The sequence below is a fragment of the Tigriopus californicus genome, chromosome 8 (genome assembly GCF_007210705.1).
Source record: "Tigriopus californicus strain San Diego chromosome 8, Tcal_SD_v2.1, whole genome shotgun sequence".
NCBI lineage: Eukaryota > Metazoa > Arthropoda > Copepoda > Harpacticoida > Harpacticidae > Tigriopus > Tigriopus californicus.
In genome coordinates, this window is record NC_081447.1 from 10526611 (window position 1) to 10547218 (window position 20608).

Below are 20608 nucleotides of genomic sequence, written 5' to 3' on the forward strand. Positions count from 1 at the left end.
TTGACTAGATGAAGGTGGCAAGACCTTGGGAGAATCGAAGCTAACCATATATGAAGGGAAGACTTATAGAATAAAGGTTCAAAGTATACAAGAATACCTAAGAATTTAATGACGTTATGGGGTTCAGGTAAATAAACAATTCATAAATCTATTCGACATTCTCAAATTTGGTCACGTTGAATAATGTCAACATTGTCAGCTGATTCTTACAGAGCAGACCAATCCTGAGCAATCCCAGCCAGCCATTGGTGCACCAGAATCTTTGAAAGACCCCGGAAAACAAATGGAGGGTCGTTCATTATGTCTCAGCGATCAGGTCGACAAACGACGCTCTTTCAAACTTGGGGATATGAAGGCAACATGCCCAATGAGGCTTCACCAATCCCCTCCAACACGTCCAATGCCCAACGATCGTCTCATTTCACCGGGCATGCCTCGATCTTCAAGAGTCCCGATCCTTTGGCCAACATCGTCCCAGATGAGGAAGATGATCATTTGGGCGATGAAGAAGACGATGCTTTTTTGAGCCTAGCTTTGGAGGAAAGTCTGGCTCAACGAGATTTTGATGCTTCCATAGCCTCGGGCACCACTCAACCCCCGGTTTTGCCTGTGGCCACGCCTCAGGAAGATTTACCGGGCTTCGATGTGGAGGCGGGCCGGTCATGGGTGTACCCGATCAATTATACCTTACGTACCTACCAATTTGATATTGTCAAAGCTTGCTTGTATCAGAACACGTTAGTGACCTTGCCCACGGGCTTGGGCAAGACCTTCATAGCTGCGGTGGTCATGTACAACTTTTTCCGTTGGTATCCGTCGGGCAAAGTGGTTTTTATGGCGCCCACCAAACCATTGGTGGCCCAGCAAATCGAGGCTTGTTTCAAAATCATGGGAATTCCTCAGAGTGAAACTATGGAAATGACAGGCAATGTAGCCATTGGCGCGCGAGAAAAAGCTTGGAAATGCAAAAGAGTGCTCTTCATGACACCTCAGGTGAGTGAACTTTCAATGATTTGGGCCAACATAACTTGATGCAAGACATTTTGGGAAAACACGACAGCTCAATTTTCTGACTTTGATGAGAAGAAAATCCTTGATTTCTTCGAGGTGTCTTGGTCGAACCCATATCAAAGTTTGTTTGAGAAATTTGTGCTGTTTTTAGCGAACAAAGGATATTTCAAAATTCAAAACCAAAAGATATATATCTATTTGAAGCACTGAAAGAGTTCATCCAAAGGTAGGGATGTTATGACTACCCAGAAAACGCACTCTTAATTCTTACCAGAAAAACTCGGGGTTTAATCCAGGTCTAATGTTGTAATTCAATTATACCTAATGCACTTGGCCTCGCTTTACTGAGAATCCTTCTTACTACTTCAAACCAATGAACCCCTAAGTATTACGAATATATGGCGAATGCTCATTTGCTTTAGAACTGAAAAAAGCCTCATGGTAGATGTGATGACTCATTGTTTTATCTTTCGCTGCAAGTTACAAATGTTTTAATAAAGTATGTAAAAAGGCTCTCTCCTCTTTGGCTGAAAAGCAGTAATTCTATAACTTCAATCTCAAATCTTAGTTCATCTGAAATGCTGCTGTCTCGAACGCAACGTACATTCAGTCTTGCCGCTCCGATTTTCTCGTCCTCATGTTCAATAGGCATCCCTTTGGCTGTCTGGTAAGGACCTTTAATCTTGATGGATCAGCGTGAAAGGTTCCCAATTTAAAGATTTTGCCATTATTTAACGACAAATAGTCCATAAGTTTGTTGTCAGTTTTTGATGCAGGTGCAACCCATTTTGAGATAAATAAAAGATCATCTGGCTTATTTTTGGACCAAGTTTTTCTCCGAAGTAACCTTTGGCATCAAAGGTTTCGTCCACTTTAATGGAGAATTGGTTAAAAGAAGGTTACACACAAATCTGCATCTGACCTGTATTAAAGTGTTATGCCAAGTACGTCTGATTACGCAACTTAAGATCACGAAAAGAGTTGAGAAGTTCAAAATTGATTAGACTTAAAGGATATCAATTTAACTCATTAACGTATACTCTCCTTCCCAATTGCATGAACAAAATGCCATTCTGGGTTAATTACCATAGCTCCAGGTTAGTAGTTGATATATTTAACCTAAAATATTAAGTCAAACCGCTAATCCGTTACTTAAAAGCGATACTTCAATCATCCACCACTCTGTGAATCGATAAGGAAGAAAGAAATGCTTGACGCCCACCTTTATTTACCCTTTAGATAAGTCATTCCGTAAAGAAATGAGTTCAAATATGTATGAGCTTATGCAAGACGTATTCGAATCAGAAAGAGAAAATCTCAATGCAGTTGAGATATTTCTCTAAGGGCAATCTTGTCAGACATCTTGACCATTTAAAGGCACGGTTGACAATACTTTGAAAAATTTGTACCTTGGTTTCGAGGATCGTAATAAACACATAACTTGGAATTAAAAGGAGGCAAGACAGTTAGTTAGCCGCCTACCACTTGCATCCATTAGTCAAAAGTTTGCCAACTCTCTCGCTCTCTCTTTCACCCCTTGAGAAACTTCAGGGTTGACTACTTCCGTCGCCAAAGACTCTTTCAAGTTAGCCAGGCTTGTAGGAAATTCGATCTGGCAACTCCCTACCATCTGCTTGAAAGGTCACTGAAGCGTGAAAAAACAGCCTTTGTAGGGCCACGATGGTGTAGCTGCCCGGAATAAGTATACGGCTCGTTAAAATCGATCATGACATTTGAGGCCACCAACAAAAGAGCTGAAAACTCGAGTTTGAACGCTTGAATGATTGAATAAACCGAGTGCTAACTAATTCAACAACGCATTCATTACACAAATTTTATTTCACCTTATTTCCTGATGACAATTTGTCTTTTATTTGTCTTTTTGTGGTCTCTGGATCTGGTTTCTTGTATTTGGCCCAACCTGGCTGAAGCAAGCAAATGCTTAACAAAAGAAAGACATTGGTTAAATGATGTTCAGCTTCAAGAGCTCATTCCTCAGGCAAAAGAAGAGAAGAAACGGTATTTTCAACACAGAATTGTAGAAAGCACAGACTTTTTTATTTGTAGCGATATTAGTGTCTCAAAAATGCAACGTAATGGTTGGGAAGGACCACTAAAAGTGCACTATTTAACAGCTTCTTGTTCTTTATGATTGGAAAATATTCTAGTAGGGGACGCTATATTTGATTGATAACCTTGGTCTTGAGGGATTTTCGACTTGAAGTTAGTATATTCATTTATCCACCATTTAATTTCAAATTCTGCAAACGCGTGATGAGTTTTCCAGATATACGTCTAGCTCCGGCTCGAGCCCCTTCTTACTGTGTAAAAATCTAGTGCCCATGCGACATGAGCCCATGTTTAATAGAAAAGCTCTCCCCGGTTCTTGTCTTAAAGAACTTTTCTTTCGTTCTTTCATCGTGACTCGGTTTCGAGCCCTTGACGTTTGATAGGGTCGACTGTGGCCATGTCATCCTCCACTAAATGAAGTTATAAGAGCTAGAATATCAGCGTGGAACGGAACGCTTTCTTGGCCTTTGATTATCCAACACCCAACCAAAGTACAGACTCGTGGTGTTTTGTGCTTGTCTTGGGCTCTACCCAGTTTTGCCTAAAGCTGTCCTCATATTTAATGTATATGGTATTAGTACCACCCTTGAGGATGTTGACTCCAGGCTCCTCTTGGCAATCAAATAAAAAGACGAGACCGATAGTAGGCTGATAATGAAATTGGAAAATAACAAAGATGATGCTGGTATGAAGTCAGGCCAAAAGTTATGTGTCTAACGATGAAAAATATTCCAGGTGATGTCCAACGACTTGAGCCGAGGCCTTTTTCCTTCTCGTCAAGTGAAACTGTTGGTGGTGGATGAGGCCCATAGGGCCCAAGGAGATTATGCGTATTGTCAAGTTGTGAGAGAGCTACAAAAGTCATCGAATCCCCACTTTCGAGTGGTTGCCCTCTCCGCTACTCCAGGAAGTGATATCCAAGCCGTTCGCCTGATGCTCCAAAATCTCATGATCTCCCATATCGAACTAAGGAGCGAAGATTCGCCGGATATTGTGCCGTACACATTTCAGAGAAGCATAGAAAAAGTTGTGGTTCCTTTAGGGCAGGAGCTCACTTGCGTGAAGAACAAATTTCTAACCATCATGGAACATTTCGTTCGAAGGCTAGCCAAAAATGGCGCTCTGATTCGCCGCGGGAATAGTGTGAACCCCACGCATTATACCAAGTTTGGCCTTTTGCAATCCCGGAATGAGTTTCGTCAGAATCCACCAGCTACAGTGGATCGCACCACACAGGGTGTGGTTGAAGGTGACTTTGCCTCAGCCATATCCTTATATCATGCGTACGAGTTGCTCCTTCAACATGGAATGCGAACTTTCTTCAACTTTCTGACGAAATCTATGGACGAACAAACAGGAAATCGCCGACTCCGTTACGAACTAAATCGGCTTCCTGTGTGGCACGAGATATCCTCAGCCATGACCGAGAAATTTGTTGAAGATCCCAAGAACGCCAAGTTGAACTCAAGTCGACCCCAACTTTTAACGCAATTTGGAGCGGCCAAAGGTAGTCAAGAGACCAATTTGGTGCTCGGACATCCGAAACTTGAAAGACTCCGGGAGATGGTCCTGGATCATTTTAAAGCCAAACAGGCTGAGGGCCTGGATACCAAGGTCATGATCTTTTCCCAATACCGAGACAGTGTGCAAGAGATCACCGCCTGTCTTCATTTCCATCGACCTCTAATTAAGGTCATGGAGTTCGTAGGTCAAGCAGGAACCAAAGGTAAGCTAATGAGTAAGTTCTGAACCTCTCATGCCAATTTTTTTGTCTTAAAGCACAAGATGACGACAAAGACGATATGTTTCTCAAAAGACACAAATTCGTTTGGTCTAAGTTGCAATTTTTTTCCAATCGTTTTCATTACCCAAATTACCGCCTAATAGTGCAAATGATTTCCACAAAGCTTGTAGGTCTTGGCACTTGTCTCCAATTTTAGGTAAAAAATGTTGTGAGACATAGATATAATCAAAACACATTGAATGTGTAATGGTTATCGTCGCATTGTCCGACCCTATTCGCCTTGGCCTTATTAATGGGAAATTGGAGCGACCCGTGGGGTTCATGTAATCCATAAAACAATCAAAAGAGGAAGGCTATTGGGACCAGGGTGAGCAATTTTTGGAATCAGATCGACTTTTGGGTACCCAGTGTTTACAGATGTCCCAAAAATAGACAAAATTGGACACAAGATGTTCAAAACTAAGAACTAACTAATGGGAGGAGACGTGGTGCAGTAGTCGGCGCAGTTTTCCAGCATGATAGAGGTCCTCGGTTCGTTTCTCCTCCCTGAGCTTTCCCAAGGAAACTTTTAGACACCCACAGATAGAGAACCAAAACTAAAATTAAACGTTAAATATTAAAACAAAACTAAAGGTCAATGCCTATCGGAAACACATACAAGGACGATGTGATGGCTGCATAGCTGGCCGGGTGAGGCTCACCCCTCCGACCTTTGCACCCAAATACAAAAAAGATGTCCAAACGTTGGTAAACAGATAATTAATTTTAAACCTTAAGTCATGTCATTCATCGGACTTAATGAAATAAAAAAAACATGTTTTATGTATATGAAATTTTAGTCTAGGAGCAATCAAGGCATTTTGTCAATTTTAACTGAAACCAATGCATAAGACTTTGAGGGGTTTAAAAACTGCTTAATATAAATTCATGTTATTTGAATTGTTTTTGTCCAATTTGCCTCTGTGAGTATTTCAAGTACTTTTTTAACAGTAGCAATTGACATTTATATTAAAATAAAATGTTATCTTTGATTATCTGAGTAACAAGCATAGCTTTTAAAAACTTGTGAGCGTAGGGGAAACTTACCTAACAAGCATTCTAAGCAACGTGTGCATGGAAATCAATCAAGAAATATCACCAGCTTGTTGGAAGAAAAAGTGACCAATAGGCCCTTTTTTCCTCATGTGCCTCATTGTTTTCCGTACTTCGTACGATGGGTTTTGGAATGTATTTTCACTTACCGACAGCAACGATTCAAAACGGATACTAAATTAAATTTAGAAATTTCCAGATCGTTCACTTGGACCTTAACTTCTTGATGATATCCTAATAGGATGGCATAATTATTTTGTGGACTTCTTAACCGCTGCTGGGAATATAATGCCAAGCAGTTCATAATGGGAAATTGATAACAATCTTCGAAAATTCAGTAATCAATTACAACTATGGAAAACCTCTTCCTATTCACAGAGTAACATCAAACGACTAAAGCTGAAATTATATTGAAACTGACAGAGACTATTGTGCATTTTCCCAATTCACAATCAGCTTATCATTTTTAGAGGATAAAGCATGCATGATACCAGGTAAATGCTTAACTTTGGCCTTGAACCAACTTTTGTGTTGGTAGCCTTAAAGATACAGTGGTTCCAATTTGACAACTATTTGTGCGAGTTTTTTGTTTTAAATAAAAGGAATGAGCGTAGAAATTGCACTTTTCGTAAGTTTGTAGCGACAGGAAAGGCGAACAAATTTGGACCTCGTCTCTTTTTCATTGATTGATCAACGTTTCCTTGGGGAAACGATTGGAAGGGAAACCCTCGTAAACCTTAGGAGTCCCGTCTGACGCACACACGTGCACACTTGGTGATCAGTTGTCTCGCCAATTGAATAGCTAGGCTACAAATCGGCTCCCTAGAGGACAAAAAAGGCAGAAGGTTCGACGGTTTGAAAGTGGAACAAACTCTTCTTGAAAGGAAGCAGGACTGGGAAACGATTCATTCAATGTCCGAGGTCGTTCAATCACAAATCCAGTTTATGGATGGAACTCACACCAGTTGACGTGATTGGCCGACCAAAAAAACACTGAATGAGGAGCAAAAGTAAATCTGGGCAAAATCAGCTGCAAAATGTGACGGTCAACGTAAACTCGAGCCTTTGCTTGGAGACATGAATATACTCAAAATGTAGCGTGCATCAAATATCAAGCCTTGTGCCAGGCTCTGTTCAAAATAATTTCCGCTTGGAAAGATCAGGGGAAAAGTGTGGTCCTGACGGTAGGAGATGGAAATTCCGAGTGATCGCAACCTAATCTGAAACTTTCTCCTGGAATGGATCAGAATCGTGGAGCTTGTCAGCCATGCATCGTCATGAAGCTTCCATTGCGATTTTGATGCTCTTGGTCTAAATAAAGAACTCTTTTTCAGGGAAAAAAGGCCTAAGTCAAAAGGAGCAAATTGAAGTGGTCAAACGATTCCGAGAGGGCGGATTTAACACTCTCGTGGCCACGTGTGTTGGCGAAGAAGGCTTGGATATCGGCGAAATCGATCTTATTGTGTGTTATGATGTATCGAAATCCCCCATAAGACTGGTCCAACGAATGGGTCGCACCGGTCGAAAACGTGCTGGAAGAATTATTGTGCTTGTCACTGAGGTAAGCTAAGTTTTTATTTCATTGACTCATCAATGTCAAAAGCCAGGGCATTACAAAGCTTTGTGTACCTTTCCTAAATGTATGAACTGGTTTTATTGGGTTGACTGACTCAAATTCATCTGTCTAAATTCTAAAAAGCTCAGCAGTGTCTTGCGTAAGGAAATTATCAGAGGATTCCTTAGCATTGTACGATTAAGGACACCATACTCAACATCATCTTTTTTTATTTATTTCTTGGGTGTGAATTGCATCCAATGAAGCATCAGTGGAAGGCATGTACTTGAGGCCATCAGACGGAAGGCAAATGACAATGGCGCTCTTTCAAGGCATTTGTCTTCATTTGTTATTCTCTTGAGTGCCACGTTCCACTTGGAAGCCTCGGCTTCCATTTCAGCTTTTTTAAAACACAGACTTCCTAAGTGAAAGTTTTCCTGTTTTCTCGCGAGATGAATGAATTTTAGCCACCTAAGATGAGCTCACCTTGTCTGGATGTTAGAGAGTCGACTACAAATGACTGAAAGTCAACTGCGTGTCAGGTCAAATTCACATTCAAGGTCGTCGTTACCCCGGAATACTTCGTCCCAAAGTTCATTCATACCTCTTTTCGCCATGAACGTTTCCCGTAATGGATGGACAGTGCCGGGGTTGATATCCTTGGTCGAAGACTGGAACGAACCAAGCAGGTGTGGTCCCATTCGAAAAGCACATTCTACTGCAAAAGATTAATCTGCCAATGTTCACTCGAAGTCATGAGACAAAAGTTACAGAACAATGTTAAGGAGGCAATACCCGATCTTGCATGGTTGATTGATAAGCTTTACATAAAGGGTAGGGACTCACTCACTTCCGGTGACCTATAGTTATGGTATTTTAGAAATCAATGTGCTTTGATCAAGCAGTTTTTGTTACGTTTACAATGAAAGATAAATGGCTTATGGAAAAACACTTCAAGTCAATCAAAAAGGTTTGAATAAAGTTGCATTTTTTTAAACGTGAAGTGAGATAGTTGATTTTAAATTCAGAAGGACCATAATCATCTTCAAACAATTGATCGTCGTCTTTGCGGAGTTTATTTATCAAAAAAAACACATTAGCAGATATTTTCATGGCTTATCCGCTTGACCGTTTAATTGCTTTCCTATATGCTTCAACCAATCAGAGTCAACGATTTCAGGCGACACAAAATGTAATTGGTCCAAAGAAGCATTTAAACGCCTTGTCAAGAAAGGTGAGGGAAAATAATCAAACTGGCGACCTCTCTTTCACTAGAAAACTGCGCTAACCACATCTTCTCCCTAAAAACGGGAATTGAACCCACGGCATTTTGGGAGAAGGTTTTTGGCTTATTTCCGTTTAATTTTCAGTCACTGAGCTACAATGGTTCACTTTGTCGCCAAAATACAGAGAATTTTTGGGGGCTTTGGTCAAAGTCAAAAGTCAAAGTATATATAGAAATGTGCGAAAATATGAAATCTGCTTAATATTCAAACAACCTCGTTTTAGGATATAATATTGACAATGCATATTTTGACCATCTCTAATTATCATAGACATTGATCAAAGTTATTCAAACTTTTGTGGGGAGTGAATTTCTTTCTTAAGCAAATACTTCCATCAGTAAAGATTATCTGCTGCTCTGTCGAAGAGCATGTTGCCCTATCGTGACCATGCTTGAAATCTGCCACCTCGCTTCATATGGAGAAATACAGATATTATGCAACGTTGATGAAAGTTTTGTGATATACTGCACTTACGGAATAGCTATTCAATGTCCAAAGTCTAATCCTTACTATCTGCGTCCATACTTTGAGTTGTCCTTTCATTGGCTGAACGTGAAGATGAAGAACAAGAAACTGATAACTGGTTCATCATGGTCTTTTGTGGATTGTGAACTGGCAATCCAGCACTTTCATGTGAATTGAGGAAAAGCTTTGTTTCACAATATGTTCCGTCTCCCTCGGGTATTATAGGTTTTCTGCCTTGAGCGTAATGATACGCCGTTGTCTCCTTAGATGATTTTTTCCTATGAAGATCTTTGTGGATTGCCAGGCACTCAAGATGGTATCCTAGCAGGCACCTCGGCAAGGTGTATTTCACTTGCTCTCTTTAGCACTTGTATACTTGTATGTTATTCCACTGGAGCTGTGTGTGGCCTTTGGTAAGTTTTCCGGAATTCTAAATGAGAGTTGTGGTCAAACACAACCAAAAAAACATTTGGCTTTACTGCCATGGCTGGATTGGTGTAATGGTGCTGCGAACGAGTCCAAATATGTCGCTTCATCTCGCCTTTCATCTCTCACTTTGCTCCAAAATGTGTTCCACCTTTTTTATTGCTTCTTTCTGTCTCCATAATTTTCCCTTAACATATTCACACGCCTCAAAGAAACTCCCTTGAGACCAAAGTGGCTGGCTTTTGCTGGCCCGTTCGTCTTTTCCTCAGTAGTTGTACTTATGCCAGGTGAACCTAGGAGAACAATACACTGTAAAACGGCACATTTGCATTCCTCGCCCAGCCTAATTGCAATTTTATTCGCCTCAGAAGAGGTGGAAGATTTCGCTCGTTCCTTACAAGATCTTCGTTTCCTTCGCCACATTGTCGTCTTCAATCGCCATTCATGTGTGTGTGAGTTGGAAGTGAGAGGGATTGGCCATCTTGCAAATCTCACTCTGAGGATCACTGGACTTGGGTGGGGATTGGCTGTAAATCGGATAACACGAGCCTTGAAGTCACACCTAGGGGAAAGTCGACTATTGATCCGGAAATTCGAATATCCGCACGCAACTGATGGAACACTGTCTTTGTCTTGAACTTAATTGACAAATGAAAGGTCCCTGTCGAAATCCATGCTCCCCATCAAATTGAAAAAAATCAATTTTGAAAATGTCTGTATATATTGAAGTAAGAACCGATATCAATGAAATGGAAACTAGCTCGATATGTTATAATTTCAAGCCTTGGGATCCTTTATCAATAATAGACGTTTCGGTTGATCTGTTGATCTATTGAATCAATAGAGTCTAGATGTTAGTTCAGGCCATATTGCATAAGATGTATAGGAGTGGAAATCTGGGCTAAAACATGAGTAAGTGGCTACGTTGACTGTCAAAATTCTCGTTTGATGACTCGAGTACAAAATTGAGGAATCAAGACATTATAAGCTAAAGGGCCCTTTCGGTTCATTACGCTTTTGGCTCATGATTTCTAAAATAAAATAAAAAGTGGTTGCTGAAATGAAGACGGTAATTTTAGCCAATGCCGTTAATGCCCTAAAACCATTTGTTAAACTGAATGAGAATGCTGTCCAGATGTGGCATTAGGTTTCGGGCCTTCCAAGGCTGTCTACTCGAGTGCAAAATGAGGCAATTACTTCTCATTGTACACCCGCAAGACAGCCTTGTGAACAAATTATCTCAAGATTATCTTGCATTGAGATTGATTGCTTCTCCAAAGGATTTGCCCATTCTTATTCAGCACGTTATCTCAGACGATACGAAGATTATATGGACTCCTCTACAAATAAACATCTTTATGCTTGTGTGACGGTAAAGGTTTGTAACATAGTTTAAAACATGCAACCATTTCTTACTCTGGCATTTTCTGGAGAACCGATTTTTCACCACGGATTGTTATCGTATTTTGTAAACCGTACTCCCAACGCCACAAGCCCTATGCCTAAAAAGATTTTTCGTTTGATGGCGACTTCTGTAACTTGTTGATATTCATATATGGTCCAAAGTTTGAATAGGACCGTCGCAAATGTGGGCTTTTTAACAGAGTTGGTCGGTTACCAAATCGACAATTGCCATTTTTACGACTTGCCTCTTTGTATACGTATGGGATTCTTTCACAAGTTTTTGTAATGGTATTCTAGTGCCACCAAAATGTCTCTTTTTGAGAAGAGCCTTTGTCAAACAAGAGGCAATGGACGGAAAAGCAAGATAAGTACTACATGAGCGTACCAGCGAACCAACTCTCACTGATTGTACCCTATCAAATTTCGTTTTCCGCCATTGTTCCATTTTGATAGACCGTCTACTCCAATTATGGCCCTTTGTTCGTGCCTAAGTGGGGGAAACAATCTACGGATCTGCCTTCATTAAACTTATGTCTCATGGGAGTGTTTTTCATCAACGATAGATTGTTCCTGCCGCACTTGAATTAAAGGCCAATTTGAATACATCGATTAATGTACCGTTAATGTGTAATGTGATGAGTAAGGTTATCAAAATTATGCATAAAAAGAAACTTAAGATGCAAATAAGATGCATTTACGCTTCAAAAATGCTTTTTATTGTTATATCAAATGAAGCTATTTTAATCGAAATTTTAAGGTGGACATCTTTATTCTTATTACAGTAGGCCTTGATTCCAGTTGATTCCAGTTGAAGGCTATACTTCTGTAACAATTACAGATGTTGTTAATACAACAGCATTAACTTGTCAGTCCTTCCCCCAAGTAATCAAAAGGCACTTACGGGCTCTTAAAATTTCGATGGCTGGTGTCAGGGGTCGGCAATAGGTACTGTGATCACTGCAAGGACAGAAAAACTCAAGTCTTCCCGGAGATGACCAGTTTTTTTTTACCTGAGGAAATGTACTGGTTTTTTTTAGAAATCGACTCAAGCCAATGTCTTTATTGAAAGTTCTCAGTGGGTTGCTTTTTGTGGGATTTTTTTTTGAATAAAATGCTCATTCAATGTTTCCAGTGTGTTACAGGATCATATTTTATGTCCTAGGAAAAATATGACATGCGTCACCCTGAATTTTCAATTGCAGACATGCGTCAGGGTGCCAATTTCTTATCAAAATAGTGAAAATATTTTTTTTCGACCCCACAAAAATTAACAAAAAAGCCTAAAATGCATAAGAACGTGAAAACGGGCCCAAGATGCAAAAAAATTCAGGATGCAAAATATACAAACAAGGATCGAGGATGTAAGTGAATCTTATTTGAATAAGTTTGAGAACACTAGTGATGTGGTACATGTTGTGTTAATTGTTTTACGTACTAGGATTTCACTTGGAAATGAATTTGAAAAAAGCAAATCTCATAACAATTCTGCAGAAACACACCCCGTTTCAATAACTTATACTGCACTCTCAAGTTTCAAGGCAAAGAATATCAATGAAATTAAAAAAAATAACTCTCAAATTAGCCCCAGTCTTGACATGATTTTGCGTCTTTGAGGGATTCTATGGCAATAACGACGCACAGTGGTTGAACTGCCATTTAAAGTTTTGACGGAAAAACCAAACATATTGGCATTTTTCTTGCTCAGGAAATCATAAAGAAGAACTTTGGTTTGACTGCCTTATGGAGTTCCTGCCCGCATAAAAAACTTGCATGCCTAAAATCAAATAAAAACGAAGAAAACGAAAGATGCAAATTGGGAACACCTTATTTGCACATACTTGAACAATATAATCGAATCTATTCAAGCGCCGCTTAGTTCTATGGAATTTCGACCAAATTTTTATAGTTTGTAGCTCAAAATGCCCGGTAATATCTAAACTTAAATTTCCTCCCAATCATATTTGGATTTTCGCTATCACAAAGTTAAAGACGATTTTTTTATGGATCTGATATATGTTTTAAAATATGTGCTACTGTAGGCTGCTAACTGTTAGGATATCAATCTATTAAGCATTTACTTCTCCTTATCTATCCTCGTACCTCCACTTAGATTTCACTGCTGAACAGGTTCTACAAACTACCCACTACAACTACTGCTAAGGACTAGTTTCCTCACGCCATCCAAGATGTCTCCCTTCTAACTCGTTAATAAAGTTCACCGTTTCAATACTTCACTATATTCTTTTTCTTTAATATTTTTTTTTTTATCTTTTTTTTTTTTTTATTGTTAGTATCAAATCTATAAGTTACTTCCCTTAGATACATCTCTCCCTTCTTACCCTCTGTCTACTTAGGTCACCTGCTGAACAGGGTTCTAACCAACTACCTCACTAACTAACTACTGCAAGGACTAGTTTACCTCACGCTCATCCAAGATTGTTCTCCCTTTCTAACGTCGTTAATAAAGTCACCGCTTTTCAATACTTCACTTTTAATTCTTAAGTAAACGGTTTACAGCCTGTTGGTTTCTATTTCTTTTTCTTTTTGTGACCGACAATCTCTTACTTTCACTAGTACGGATCGTGAAGTATTTATCACGTTTGTTGGTTTAAACTCTTTGTCTATGAGTTTAGTTTATTTTACTTTTTTTTAGGAACCCCCCTAATCTACACGATCCATGTTAAAACTAAGCGGTTCTCGAATTTGTATAATTTGTTTTTTTGAAATTTTAGTTTTTATATTGTTTTTAGTCATGCATTTTCAATACAAATAGAACTCCATAAAGCAGTAAACCAAAGTTGTTCTAATAATTCCCGAGCAAGAAAATACCAAGATGTGTTTGGGTATTTCTCTAGAAACTGATAGGCTTTTTGACCACCGTGTGGACGCATGCCACTTTTTAAGATGATGCCAATGTTTGTGCCAAGATAATGGGATAAGCTTGATGGAGCTCAAATGAGCGAAAATTATTTCTTGTCAAGAGGTCACCGTAGACCGGTAGTGTTAGATTAGTACACTAACTGCCACAATGGTTAAAATTTCTTAAAAGTGTTTGGTCGAATATCAAGACTTCTAGTCACGTTTCTTTGTGAAAGATGAAAAAAAAACTTTTGAAGGATGAAAAATTCTGTAAATAGTTCAGATTAGTTTATTAAATTACTTAAAAAAATACCATTTGTGTTGTATTAACGTATTGAAATAGAATTTCATAAATATGAATGAACCGATGCTTAGTTATAACCAGGGCTCGTAGAAACATTTTTTTAAAATTTTAGATTTTTGGGAGGGTTTTATCAGCCAAAGGGGGGGGGGGGGGGAAAATGGATTGGAGGGCTCCAAAGTGTAAACCTTGACATTCACTAAAATAGATTCTGAATTCCGGTTGAGGAAAAAGTTCATGGATACTTTTGAAAATGTATCGTAAAAGATACTTTTGCACCTCCTTTTAATACTGCATACTGCATTGTCCCAATGTTCTTGGTTTGTTGCAATATAGTAGTTGTTCTCTAATTCTCACATTATTCCTGCTTGCTTTTTGGCAAAAGCTTAAGCATTTTCTAAATATGCAAATCGAACCGCAATACTTTACACGCAAAAAGAGCAAATATAAAAACATCTTCACCCTGAGAGATAGCTAAAATAAAGCACCCAGAGGAACCAAATTTGATCTAGAAACCTGCATGGTTTAGGGTATTAATTTGGGGGTCCAAGTTAGGAGACAACTTCAAGGCCTTTTAATATCAAAGATTTTTAAATAATGAAATATATTGAATCTTTTGCTAATTGTTTCAAACTTTTGCAAGATTAGTTTAATGTCGTCTTCATATGTGTCTTTTTTGCTTTTAAACAGGCTTATATCTTTGCCTTTGAGAAATATCTTTTCTGTGAAAATTAATTGTTTGGTGGTTTCAAATTTTTTTTTAATGATTACTTGGCCCTCAAAATATTTTTTCCGAGCCCTGTTTATTACAGTTTTGAAAGTGCATTTTGCTTTAAGATAAATCGGAAAACGACCTAAATATACCTCAAGACGGAAGCAAAACAAATAGTTCCCTTTTTTGATAGCAAAGAAAGTGATATTGTGTGTGTAAGCTATTTTAGCCTCTTCTGCATGCTTTAGAAAATTGAAATAGATTACCATTTTGTGGTCAAATAGGTTGCAAAATGCAACTTTTGTGGCGTAATTCCGGCACTGACCCGATGGATTTTGATGAAATTTGAATGAAAGCGTAACTGAGAATACTCAAAACTTGTATTAATTTCGTTGCCAACAATGTTAACCTCATGTCGGTTTTAAGCGAATTAATATACTAACATGAAATACCTTGAAAGATGTATCTTTTGCAAATAATCGTTCTGTAACAAAGAAAAGGCAACTAAGCACAATAGAGGTCTTAGCATTAAAGCAAACTTTAGATTATTGTTGTGGATACCACTGTGCTGCGCATTTAGTCATGCTTACGTTCATGGTTTCGCTTTTCAATTCCAAGGTGAGGATCGAGAACCATGACCACGAGATACTTCTACGGTTGTGAATGAGAAGTTCTAATGGGAACTTATGCATAAAGTTAGGCTTTCACAGAGGAATTCCCCAACTACTCCCCGTTCTAGCTGGTACACAGTTTGGCTCGCACAATTTGCCAAGCCCGAGCTTTCAACGTTGGTCCTCTCATCGGTCTCTGGTTTCGCGTCACCTTCTAATCCATAAGCCCACAACATGCACCAGTTCTATCAATGCCATCCTATTTTTTCACAACGCATGATCGTATCTCAGGGAGCTCATGAGGGCAAGAGCTTTCTTCATTGAATTTATTTGACATGCCATTTTTTCGACCGCCCTTTTTCGTCCTGGCTTGGGCTCTACTGTCTCCACCTTCTTTGATGTCCTCAATTTTCACTTTCCTACTTTACCTAACCTTGTGCTTGAAAGGTCTGTTGTGTGTGATTGCGGCATAGTACATAGAGTACGCAGTAAGATTGGATAGATGAAACTTCAAGAGACATTCATTTCGCTGTCTCCTGACAAAGACGCTTTATTGGTAGCAGGCAGGCACACATGGGAGTGAGCCTTTCTTGTTCCTTGCTCCATGTTCCCCGTATGAGACCTCACGCACTGGTATTTGTTTGCTAATCAGAATTACTCCTTCTTTATGGCTGGCTTTTAGGTCGCTATTACATTCAGTGAGTTGAATGAACTATATATAGAGAGATGCTTTTCTCAGTCATCTCAATGAAGTAGATGGATATATTTTGGGAAAATGTGGCGTCGCAATAAAAATGTTAATCATTCAATGAAATTGAGTCGAGATTAAAAGCCAATTAAAATTAGATCAATTTCAGGAATCCTGAGGACAAATGTGATATTTCTTGGGGCTGTAAATCGAACCTTTTCGCTAACATTTACATGAGTTAGTCATTTAAAGTAAACATATGGTTATAGAGGTATATTAGTAAGATTAGTTGCTCAGGCTGAGAGGTTGTATTTAGTCTTCAAATTCTGGTGTTAAAGGTGTTTTGTGTGTTAGTGAACTCAAAATATGAAGATACAGTGAACATAGGTAGAATGTGCGCTTGCATTTAGATATTAGTTGTATGCCCACTCATGTTTCACGTCTCTGCTAATAGCATCATGAGTAAATGCAATGAGATATGCAATAACGGAAACGTTATGTAAATGATATAAGTGTCTTTTTAACTTTTTAGGGAAAAGAAGAGAACACCTATAACCAATCCATGTATTCCAAGAATTCAATCAGCAAGGCGATTTTGGAAAAACACAAGCTGGCGAGTTTTCTTACGCCTTCCCCTCGAATGGTGCCCAAAGGAATGAACCCAATCTGTCATAAGATGTCCATGATTGAGAGGACCTTCCAACTAACCGGCAAGGACAAAAAAGCTAAAAGCGGAGGTGATCAGGGTCATCGCAAGATATCCGGCATGCTGGGTTCAACTTCAACTGGAGGCACCAGTTTTCGGGCCAAGTCGGGGTTTCTGGACACGGAAGAGTTGGCCCATTGGCAAACTCACTATTATGTCCCGGAAGAGACAGTTCCAGTTCTCAAAAGTAAGATGGAGTATTGGGCCTTGGAGAAAGAGCCTGCTCAATTGGGACGGGTGTTTGATCTCTCGGAATGGATTTTGTGGCAAGATAGGAAGCCTGATCGCCGATTCTTGGGTGAATCCATGTCGGCAAATATGCTCTTCAAGACCTTATCTTTCATTCAAAAAGATATGGATTTCTCCGAGTACGATTCAAAAATGAGACTCTGGATGGCTAGTGAGAAGGAAAATGAGGACATTGGTGAAACAAGAGATGAGAGAAACTTGATTAAAAAAGAGATACCAAGGGTCCAAAAAGTCAAGGAAAATCCTGTGTTGGCCCTTTTTAAGCAACAGGCAATGATCAAAGGATCCTCAATTCTCCCCTATTCCGAGGAGGAAAATGAACTCGAGATAATTGAAGTACCTCAACCAGTGGGGTCACCGCCCGAGGTTGTTTTGCTCGATGACGGTAACGAGTTGGGTACTGATAACCCTGATGAAGACAAGGACGATGAAAACGACAAATTGTTCCAGGAGACGTTTGAGGAAATATACCATAACTTAAGGATACCCAAATACCAATCTCCTCCAAGCTTTGAGAGGATCAATGCTCAGATTGCCTCCATGAGCCAGGAAATGATTGATGCCCTTGAATTTGGGTTCGGAGTGAAAGAGGGATCCACTCAAACGTTTTTTACGACAAAGTGTGCCCTTGAGGAGATTTTCTCCCATCCAGAGCAATTCGTGGTCCAAAGTGAGGAGCATCCTTGTATCTCGCCAGTTTTGAAAGCAACAAAACGCCACGTCTCCACTCGAAAGCATCATTTAGGACGTCCATTGTCGTCCACTCCCACTAACATGGGAGAAACACAACGCCCGCAAGATCAGAGGTCAAAGATATTACCTTGTCTGCTCGACAAATCCCCGATTGAGACCCGAATGACTGGGTCTCCAACCCCGAAAGTTAATCATTCCAAGAAAGGGCGGTGCCTTTCGTTTCCATCCTCTCCTCAAATCCAGGACCAAGTACATGACGACAGTCTCAACGCCTTATTTCAAGACAGTTCTATTGACTTGGTGCCTAATTCAATGGAAATGGTCCCTCCTAGAGACGGTCACGATCAAATTGATGCAATCGAAAAGTCTTTTAGTTCCAAGGGTTTATTTGATAGCTGGGACGGTGCAAGCCAAAATAAGGACGAGGATAATGATATGGATATGTCAGAATGTATGGGGCCTAGTACGTCTCGTGGGCAACAATCTCTCTACTCAGCGACTCAACTTGCGTTATGGATGGACGAATCTACTACGCCTTCCAAAGAAAGGCCGAGGAAAAGGGTAGCTTCGAAATTTCAATTCGAACCAGAAATTGATGGAAAAACCGTTCAAGGGAAGGATGCGTTAACGCCTCTAAAGCATGAGTCTGAATTAGACATGTTCGGTAGTGACGACGAAGACGCCTTTTTCGCTAATCTAGACGTGGATGAGAAGAGCGGAGGGAACCATTCCATTAGTGCCAAGCGGTTCAAACTACCGAACCTGTCGGAATACGAGACAAAATGTTCGACACCCAAAGCTGCTCCAGGTGTTCACAAAATGAAGACCATTCATCAAAATGCAGAAATTTCGATTGCCACGAGCCATCCGACAATGGAGGCTTCACAAACTCAAAACAGCCCTGTGGTATCACATTTAACGTCAAAACGGCAGANCGAACCTGTCGGAATACGAGACAAAATGTTCCACACCCAAAGCTGCTCCAGGTGTTCACAAAATGAAGACCATTCATCCAAATGCGGAAATTTCGATTGCCACGAGCCATCCAACAATGGAGGCTCCACAAACTCAAAACAGCCCTGTGGTATCACATTTAACGTCAAAACGGCAGAACAAACGACGTCTATTAGTTTTGGCATCTTCCTCGTCATCGGAGGATGAGAACGACCTTACGAAGGATGCTTCCGCCTCTTCTCATTTTTCAATTCCTGAAAGTGTGGGGGCAAAAAATCGAGAAGGTAAGTCTCGAAGGAAAGCTTCCGATTTCCTTGAGCTGGAGGCAGCACTTTCAGGTGAAGCTGAATCAGACGAGGATTGCGACGGTGATGACCACCTTGATGGATACGATGCCAGTTTTGTCGATGACAGACAAACCTTCAATCAAAGTGGGCTGAGCGATGAGAAGCAAAGGCTCGTGTATCTCAAATCCGTCCGGAGTCCAACTAACGCGAGAGATTTTCTAAAGGCCTCCAAGAACTTGAGACCGATCACGGAAGATATCTTCTCGCAAATGCCAGAACCGGAAGAACCAGTATACCAAGCCGATTCATTTTGTGTCGGTAGTGACGAAGAAATTGAAGAAGCTCCACAGTTTACTCAACTCAATACTATGGACCTCTTGGCCGATACATCGGGCAATCAGTCGGTGCTTCAACCTCGGAACCTCAAGTCGAAGACCCGATTAAAGCAACAATTCGAGCAGTTTTACGGCAAGAGATCATCCAAACTTGAAGACCAGAGCATTGGGTCAAACCGAGTGGGAAATGAGGCCAAGGCTCCGAAAAATCGCATTGCTCAAGGCGGATGTGTTTCCTCAAGCGAGGACGAGTCATCAATCTTAACGTCCCCAAAAGCCTCAGTTTTGTCCTCATCTTATCCTACACGGCAAATTGCAGGCGAATCAGTTCCAAGTTCAAATCAAACAACGGCCGTACCTTCAACGTCTGAGCCGGTGAAAATGCTTCAGCCAGAGCTAAATCAATCCCTGGAGGATGATCAGAAACTCACTGTACTCGTTAACTCGTCAGAAGTCCACAAAATCCCGAATCTAATCTCGTGTTTGAGGCATGAACACGGGTTTGCCATCCAGGTGAGGCCCTTCGAAGGTGCAGCGATTCTCCTTTCACCTCGCACCGCCGTAGATCGCATTACAGCGGCAGATTTTACCAATGGGGCTAATCGTCACAAGATTGTGGAACGTTGTCAGCGAATGAACGATTTATTTGAGAGACCTTGCCTTCTCATTGAAACGGAGAGAAACGGGGAAAGTGTTCCTCGGACCCACCGCTCCAAGTACTACGATCTCCTTCTCAGCCAGTTGAGCCAATCCAAGATCTTGTATTACTTCACCCAATCGCAAATGGAATCGGCTTCGGTTCTTGGAGCTTTGTTGCGGGGAGAGGAGAAGAAAAAGTTCCTTCTGCCTCGACCCTTGAAACTATCCCCATTAGACGAGCAAATCCTGGCCTTTTATCAAACTCTCCCTGGCGTGGGCCTTGGCACGGCCTTGCAACTAGTCCACGGATTTTCGTCCTTGGGCGACTTGGCCAGGTCCGCCCCAGCCACGATTATGAATCGAACTCACTTGAGCGAGAAAAAAGCGCGAGAAATTCAAAGCTATTTCCGTCGAGCTTTTGAACCAGATCTGACACATGCTGGGAATCGTTGAGATATGAACTGTTGAAAGTCGATGAGGTGAAAGAATTAAATTCAAATGGTATGTCGCCCCTAACGTGA

The 20608-nt window shown here is 40.4% G+C and overlaps 1 protein-coding gene and 1 long non-coding RNA gene across 2 annotated transcripts; one reads left to right on the plus strand and one right to left on the minus strand.

The window, feature by feature from the left end:
• The first annotated feature begins 215 nt into the window (after positions 1–215).
• Positions 216–20603, plus strand: LOC131884656 (Fanconi anemia group M protein homolog). The gene is given in 5 exon segments (XM_059232496.1): positions 216–993; positions 3817–4807; positions 7252–7478; positions 16757–18806; positions 18808–20603. Coding segments are annotated over 5 exon segments (5694 nt in total). The 5' UTR covers positions 216–300; the 3' UTR covers positions 20541–20603.
• LOC131884659 (uncharacterized) lies at positions 7655–10528 on the minus strand. Its single transcript, XR_009373744.1, has 3 exons — positions 10048–10528; positions 9233–9942; positions 7655–8190 (listed from the first exon to the last, which is right to left on the minus strand). It is a non-coding gene; the product is annotated as an uncharacterized LOC131884659 (long non-coding RNA).
• Positions 20604–20608: the final 5 nt, after the last annotated feature.